This window comes from Erigeron canadensis, chromosome 7 (genome assembly GCF_010389155.1).
Source record: "Erigeron canadensis isolate Cc75 chromosome 7, C_canadensis_v1, whole genome shotgun sequence".
NCBI lineage: Eukaryota > Viridiplantae > Streptophyta > Magnoliopsida > Asterales > Asteraceae > Erigeron > Erigeron canadensis.
In genome coordinates, this window is record NC_057767.1 from 28,965,521 (window position 1) to 28,973,853 (window position 8,333).

General features: G+C 34.4%; 2 protein-coding genes across 2 annotated transcripts; one reads left to right on the forward strand and one right to left on the reverse strand.

Moving 5' to 3' along the window:
* Positions 1–1,330: 1,330 nt before the first annotated feature.
* On the reverse strand, positions 1,331–3,623 carry LOC122607264 (KIN17-like protein). Its single transcript, XM_043780200.1, has 2 exons — positions 2,241–3,623; positions 1,331–1,706 (listed from the first exon to the last, which is right to left on the reverse strand). The coding sequence occupies exon 1, from the start codon at positions 3,451–3,453 to the stop codon at positions 2,275–2,277; it is 1,179 nt and encodes a 392-aa protein (XP_043636135.1). The 5' UTR covers positions 3,454–3,623; the 3' UTR covers positions 1,331–1,706; positions 2,241–2,274.
* Positions 3,513–6,887, forward strand: LOC122609238. The gene is made up of 3 exons (XM_043782296.1): positions 3,513–3,604; positions 6,078–6,219; positions 6,378–6,887. The coding sequence occupies exons 1-3, from the start codon at positions 3,513–3,515 to the stop codon at positions 6,885–6,887; spliced, it is 744 nt and encodes a 247-aa protein (XP_043638231.1).
* The last annotated feature ends 1,446 nt before the right edge of the window (positions 6,888–8,333 follow it).

Sequence of the window (8,333 nt, forward strand, 5' to 3'; positions counted from 1 at the left end):
ATTATTTACAGTCGCCTATGGTCTTATAAGCTCAGAACCATGCCAACGTGATTAAGCATATGTACCAAGCTTTGACATATGATTCATACTTAAAGGGTTGATTCAACTATAACAGTATATAACTGACTCTTTGACATCTTATAGCATTGCTTTGGTTTCTTCAAAAACCTTGAAAAAATCATTTAAAAGTTTTGTGAAAGGGTCAACAGGAAGGACAATTTTTTGTGAGTTAAGCATCATCTGGGAAAGCACGTCAAGTAACCATTTGAAACCGGCATAATTGGTGGGAATACAACAAGTCAGATATCAGACTCCTTTATCTTCCAACATCTGGGGAGCAATACCAAGACCCCTTGAGAGAAGGTATCTAGAAATATATCAAAGTTATGGCGACTAAGAACTCCATAGAGGTAGCTAGTGAATTTATTATGAGTTTCCTTACTCCCCTGATACACCATCACACTATTTTCTTCAATCCTAATATTCTCTCTTTATTAGTTCACCTTAAGTTATTCTGTTATTGTCAAACTTTATGCAGCAATATATTCTAAAAAACCCAGCCTCAATCTACTCCGAATTTAGGGGTTTATATCCTAAAAAATTCAAAATTCGTTGTTCATTGAGTTAAGCTATCTATTCAAAAGCCACATAAAATAATTCCACTTATTTTGCAAGCAATTTGACTAAATAAAGACTGATGCAATACAGTCAAGTTAGTTTGCGATTTTATTTCTCACCAGTCACACGCAACACCAACTGAAGGAAGATTGTATATGAATAAGTAGTAACAATTCAAACTACAATTAAAATTACGGTAAACAAAATTAAATTCAATAACTAGCATGTACTAGCCCAAGCATAACTTCCATATTTACCCACACTAGACCAGTCATCATTGAATCATTCATACGGAAGTTAACTCAATTCCCTGAGTAAACCGGTTCAGGGTATTGACAGCCGCGAGTTAACGATTCTTCTGAAAAGCTCATATATTACACCCTAAGCAAAATAAAATCTTGGACAATCTTAATTTCTGGAAAGACCCAATTATTCTCTAAATACACAAGTACTGCAGATAAATCAGATTGTTCATTCCATGGCACTGATTTCCAATTTGCAGGTGCACAAAAATACATTATTAAACAAACAAACTATGTTGAACTTCTAGTCTTATATGGCTTTCAAGTTTCAATTATTTCAGGAGTACCAAGAGTGATGACTGGTGACACAATCAATAAACCCTAAAACAATCATAAACACTAATTTTAGAAGAATATCCAACTACCCCAAAATGTTAAAATCATAAAATTAACATCTGACAACTGGCATGGAATACAGAAACTTGGTTTATTTCCCCAGATGAATAAAACGCAGCAATTCCATAGAAATCCAAACTAAATGCTACATTCGTCTGTGTAAAACGATACCTGGAGGATTTATGTAACAGTCTCATGCTCCTATTTACTAACATGCAGTTTACAACTACCCACATTTAAAGGAAAGAGGTTGCTATTTTGTAGCAAGTGACATGTGCAACAATTGAGAAATTATAAATGACATAACTGTTGTTGACATTCCTACCGGAAAGGGGAATAGCACCAGCATAGGATCCCCTCTTTGTTTGAATGTTTTTCCATCTTGAAAATCTTTGTTTGATTGAAATTCGTCATCTTCAATTGTCAATTACATATCTCCATCTAAATCACCTGCAAATGTAACTCCTATAAGCCACAATTTCATCTAAACATCAACAAGAGTATACAATTATTAAGGTAAAGATTGAGTTGTCACAGATATACTGTAGTTTTCTCGAGTTTCTTAATAGTCACAACATTACATGTCTAGAATAAGTTATGATGAATGAGGTGAAAATATTATGGTAAGTATCAGTCGACATAACTTGTAAAATAAAAAAATATCAAGACTTGAACAGTATGCTAGTATAAAAACATTAACACAATCTCGTAAATGCTGGTGCGTATAAGCAAATAAGCAATGCACACTCAATATAAGGGATTACTGAATTACTAAAATACCATATGCTTAGCATTCCTCATTATTCAAATCCGCGGCTATTATTATGCTAAAAAAAATCATATGCATGTAAATATTTTGATATAGCAGACTTTAAACTACAATCAACAATAAAATTAAAAAATTAAAAACAATCCCTAATATCTTTGTTACAAGAAACATATAACTTCATTAAGCAAATATCAAATGATTTTATGAGGTTTTACCTGCTAGAGACAATAGTAGTTCATCACACAACTTTCACTGAGCAAGTTTACATATATCTTCATATTCTATCGCTTGGATAACTCTCCCATCATAGATACCCTTCTCAATCTGGACTTTGGCACAGAATTTCTCTGTATTTACAGAAACCAACCTTGCATTCGACCCACGGTACGCACCGTTCACAATCTTCACAACCCCACCAATTTGCGGAATAACCGTCTCAAGCTCTTCTTGATCTACCCTCAACTTATGCTTACTCTCAACCATCTCAATCTCCCCGACATACTTATCAATCACCTTTCGTACAACACCCTTTTGCTTATAATACCCTTTCTCCGCCAAATCTTTACTCATCACCTTCACAACGATCCCTTCAAATAACCAATAATCTTTCCGGTTACTCCTCTCTTTCGCCTTCTCTTCTTCCCTTATCAACTCATCCAACGCCGACCCACCAACCGTCTTCTCCTTCTTATCAACCGCCTTCTTCTTCACATCCTCGACTTCCTCAAACACAAATCTCGACCCCCCTTCACCCTTCTCTTTCCCAACACTCTTTTTCTCACCGATACTCAACTTAATCTTCTTCTCACTCCCATTGTCATCTCTCACCAACAACCTCGCTTCCTCACTCTCCAAACCCGCATCCCCTACACCCCCATTCAATTGCCCGGCCCGTTCAATCTGCCTCCTAATCTCCCTCTCTTGTTTCTCTTCATCAGCAACATCCGCTTTAACCCGCTTACTTTTCAACTTTTCTTTAAAAAGGGTCTCGGAATCCCTATCAATATAGGTCATAAACCAACCTTTCGACGTCTCCTCAACCTTACACTTCCCCGTCTTCCCTAAATACTTAACAAACTCAGTCAACGTAGCCCACTGCGTCGAATTCATATGCACATGATGTCTATCATTTATATACTCATTATAAACAACAGTCGCGGCTACTCGACTAAACCTATGACTCCTTTTCATATGTTCCAAAAACATGCTCTCAAACTCCTCGGAATATCCCTCGACTATCCTATGCGGGTTTTGCCCGAAAACCTCCATTTGTCTTTGGTGACTTTCACTCATACAATGACACTTGAATCCATTTTCATCTCTACATTGTTTTTGACACATTTGACAATACCATCTAAGTTTTTGTAACCCTTTTGCTTTTATTCTGTTTGCTATTGCTTTTGGTGTTAAAAAATCGTTTTTCCCCATTTTCTAATTAATTATATAACTAATATATATTGAGATAGATATAGATATAGGGATTGAGTATGAGAGATGAAGAATTGGAACTTACAAAACGACGTCGTGACGTTCAGATGGATGGATTTTGCGAACCGATCGGTAATGAAAACAGACGAGGGTTTGTTTAATTTTGGGGAAGAATATTATTGAGGATTTAATTTTAATCTAGAAGCTGTATGTATATATTTCGGGCCAAATTATTTGGAATCCCCATCTCGTTTGGGCCGACTTTTATCTTTTGGACCGACTTATAAATCTAGGATCTATATTTGTCCATGTATGTATTTGTAAAACATATATTTTTATTTATTTGTTATTTATATTTATTTGTTATTTAAATCTAGCATTTTTCTTTATAATATACTTTTTCCCTATGATGAGATACATTACCTGGACGCTGTCTAAATTACAATTATTTAAGCGGTAAAAATGTAAAATTTGGCATTTACCTTTCTAACACTATCTACTTAACTATTCCCACACATTTGTACCCTATAAGGTTAATCGTAATGTTTTCAGAACCGAACTAAACACAGGTGTTTATACAAACATGACTATAGAATGTAATGAGTCGTTCAATTACCGTGTTTACTATACTAGATAATCGAAGTTTTATCATTGTTTCATTCCGTCCAACATAGGTATCCATTTGTTTCTAATTATTAATATATAAGTCTGGAACTCAAAACTTGTATCTCTTGATTATTTGGTCACATTGGTATTACTAAACTTATTCAATATTTTCCGATTAGGAAATCCGAAAATCACTCCTTGTTTAATAATCAATAAACTAAGAATGTCAAGCACTCAAACTTGATAGTTTATACGTTTTTATCATTTTTTAACTCCCAAAATAACTTTAGAGGACACAAAACCTACATCATCAAAACCAACAATAAACACTTTCTCCACCTTGATATGTTTGATCATATAGCGGAAAAGTTGTTTTTAGCCTTTATGAAAAATAGAAACAAGAACAAAAATGAAGAGGCAAAATGTAATGTAATGGCTTAATGGGAAACATAAGAATGAGGGTGGTGGCCAGAGACTAATGATCGTTAAAGGCAGAAAAGCAACACAAAAATATGCTAACAAAATGATTTAAGTAACCATAAAACAAGCATAAGCATGAAATTTGCACTTGATGGCTGATGCCATCAGAGTCTGTGTTTTCTTTCCTTTCTCCTCATTAATTTATTCTTACAATCTTACATGCCCCACGCCATCAGTATAATATAATACTACTCCGTATAATTGACGATAAGTATTAATGTATTATTATTGTATTAAAGATGCCCAATTTAATAGTTCTTTGGTGCTAAATCGTAGACGATTAAGCAACAATGTATCTCCACGTTATTTAATTATGTAAGGTTAAGGATATAGAAATGCATAAACAAGGTATTTTTTCACTTTGTTAGATCAATTTTAATCGTTCACCTCTTTCACCTACATTTTTATATTACACATCATCTTCACCCATATATGCACTCATCGCCATCACCTTCTTTTTTTTATTTAAACATTCACCTTCAAATTTAATATACTTCAGAATACACCACAATATCCAATCAAAATAAATTAGGCAATAAAAGACAACGAGATGAACACCTTCACCACCATAAGTGAACACATTCTCCTTTCTCTTGTCACCTACTCCTTTCACCCACACCTCTTGTCCAATCATCCATTTTACCTTCACATTTCATCTTCCCTATTCGCCCACCTTTAAAAATGTTCTTATAGTGTATGTAACGTATGGACTTTGAAGCTTATTTCGCTATAAACTTAAGAACCACAATATCATTAAGGATGACAACGAGCCAGGTATGGGCCGGGTTTAGATAATATCAAACCTGCATCCCAAACCGGACTCGGACCTGACGGGTCCCTGTTTACTTACCAACCGTCAAGTAAGTTTCCCCACGGGTAACCGAGATTTATTAATTTTTTCCTTTTCTTAATGAAGTTCGTATATTAATTAATAATTATTACTGTTTCAAATATGATATTGAAATTAGAATTACATGTACCGGAAATAAATCATATTATCAAGGTTAGTCTTCTAAAACTCTCATGCTTTTTAATATTGGGATGTCGAATGTGAGTGTTAACATGTAGCAAATAACCAATAAAATTTTAGATACACATTGCAAATTGACTCGTTATATATTGAAAAGTTATTTTGAGAACCTTTAAAAATGCAAGAACTTTTTAAAATCAAGCTTAATCCATAATTATTATTTACATGATAATTGTTTTTTGATTGTTTTTGAATTGTTTAGATGAAGTTTTATATTTTACAATTATGTAGAAACATGGATTATTATCCATTATGTTATTTTTGGAGACATGAATAATTTTATGATCACATGTGCACGAATAACGTTATGATCACATGTATACAGGTTGATCATATGTATGCAAGTATTTTTGTAAACTAATATTTTCATGAGATTGGTGATGATCAAATGTATATAGATGGTTATATGAACATTTTTAAGCAATTATATAAGTTTGTGTTTTTTAATCTCGATCTATGAACGCATGTATAATTGTAACACATTATTTCATTGTTTATCTTCTACCAGAGCATCAGTTCTTGTTAATGGGAGCCCCACTGAGAAGTTTCCGATCCAGCGTGGTCTTCGCCAAGGGATCCTATGGCCCCTTTCTTGTTTATCATTGCTACGGAAGGACTCCACATTGCTTTTGACAACCTTGTCCGGAATGGTAAGTTCCATTGTGCTAACATTAATAAGGTTCCTGTGTCTCACCTTTTGTATGCAGATGATGTGATGATTCTTAGTGATTGGAATGATATTAATTTATCCACCATAATTAAAGCACTCAAGTTCTTTCATGGTCTTTTTGGACTGAATATAAATTAGGAAAAATCATCCATAATTGGTGTAGGCGTGCAGGAAAATGAGGTGTCCCGGATGGCTTTGTCTTTTGGTTGTAAACCTGAAAAATTGTCATTTAAGTATCTTGGTATACCTGTCGGAGGTAGCTCGGCCAGGATTAATATGTGGGATCCTATTGTGGTAAAATTCCATAAAAGATTATCTAACTGGAAAGGGAATCTCTTATCCATCGGTGGAAGGACTACTTTGATTATTTCGGTGCTTGGATCTCTCGGTTTATACTTTTTGTCTCTGTACCGTATGCCTAAAGAGGTGAACAACAATCTGGAAGCTATGAGATCGAAGTTCTTTTGGGGTGGTTCCAAAAATCAAAAAAAGATTGCCTGGGTTAAATGGAACACGGTTCTGGCTGCCAAGGAAGATGGGGGTTTGGAAATCGGTAGTCTTGAAGCCATGAATCAAGCTTTACTATATAGATGGAGGTGGAGGGCTTTAATTATCCAACCCTCAAAGTCATTGGGTTCAGATTATTGAGGCCATCCATGGTAAAGATTGCTTTTTCAATCTCTCAGCTAAAAGTAGAGGTACTTGGTACAGAATCGCAAAGACAATTAAATAAATGCATAAAATTCCTTCTATCACTTCGAATATTATTATTCGCAAGGTGGGAAATGGAAAGAGTACAAAATTTTGGAAAAAGACTTGGTATGGTGATACTTCACTTGCTAAAAAATTTCCGAGGTTATTTGCTCTTGAAATGGATAAAGATTGCAAGGTTTGGGACCGCTGGAACAGTCCTAATTGGTCGTGGAAGTGGAGACGTAACCTGGAATCATCTCGTGATGTGCAAATGCTCACAGAATTGATTGGTTGTCTTCCTTCTAACATGGCATCTGGTGAAAATGATAATTGGGTTTGGAACTTCAATGGTAAGTCATATTTTTCTATTTCTCAACTTCGACTCTCTGCCGATCATTTTCATTTACCCTCCAACATCAGCTTGAAAACTAAATGGAATAGATTGATCCCAAAAAAAAAAAAACATTTTTGTTTGGCGCCTCAGATGTGATTGTCTTCCCAATTTAGTCAATTTATTTGCAAAGGGTGTTGACATCTCGACCTTTACTTGTGTGTTTTGCTCTAAAGAGGCTGAACTACTAGACCATATTTTTCAACATTGTAGTGCCATTAGTGACACACGAACTCTGCTTTCCAACTGGCTGAAAATATCTATCCCAAATGAGCCACCTGCTGGTATGATTGATTGGTGTGAAAATCTGAATATTTCGGTGATAAGTAAAAACGTTTGTAAGCTATTCTATTCGTGTGGTGGTGGCATATATGGAAAGCTAGGAACAATAATATGTACAAAGATAGCAATGATAATAGTATGGACATCTTTAACTCAATCGTTGCTACCTCATATCTGTTAATCGCGACAGGAAGAACTTTTCATCTTGGGAAGATTGGATCGAGAAACCCTTAGGTTTGTAATAGGTGGTTGAGTCTAGTTTGTGTAATGTTGTATCTTTTATACTGTTGTACTTGTTCATTAGCATTTTGCTAGTCGATTTTTAATAATACTAAATACTTTTGCCGTTCAAAAAAAAAATATAGCCATTTGAACATGTATAAGCAGTCATATAGTGAATTATTTAAATTTAAAAAGGGTTCTTAAAGGTTCCTATCTTTTTAAATGTTTTTAAAATAACCTTACCCTATATATATTCGATTCATCCGGGCATCACCCGGGTTTGATAGCTACTTGTTCCATACATAAAAGTTGACATAGTTAAACTGCAAGCTAGTAGGTTACTCTATCCTAATATTAAAAAACGAAATAATCTTTATAATATACAGTATGTTGTAAGAATTTATATTTTTTTAATAAGATAACTTATTGTAGGGTAAACAAGTAATTAACATGGTGAGGGATAATGTACCTTTCACGTTTTTAATTTTTTACTTCAAGCCAGTTGA

Excerpts from the sequence above, each read along its gene's own strand:
- LOC122607264 (XM_043780200.1), bottom strand. The coding sequence starts at position 3,453 with ATGGGGAAAAACGATTTTTTAACACCAAAAGCAATAGCAAACAGAATA.
- LOC122609238 (XM_043782296.1), top strand. The coding sequence starts at position 3,513 with ATGAGAGATGAAGAATTGGAACTTACAAAACGACGTCGTGACGTTCAG. Across the intron at positions 3,605-6,077 it reads GGTAATGAAAACAGACGAGG|AGCATCAGTTCTTGTTAATG; the intron begins GTTTGTTTAATT and ends ATCTTCTACCAG. Across the intron at positions 6,220-6,377 it reads TGACAACCTTGTCCGGAATG|GAAAAATCATCCATAATTGG; the intron begins GTAAGTTCCATT and ends AATATAAATTAG.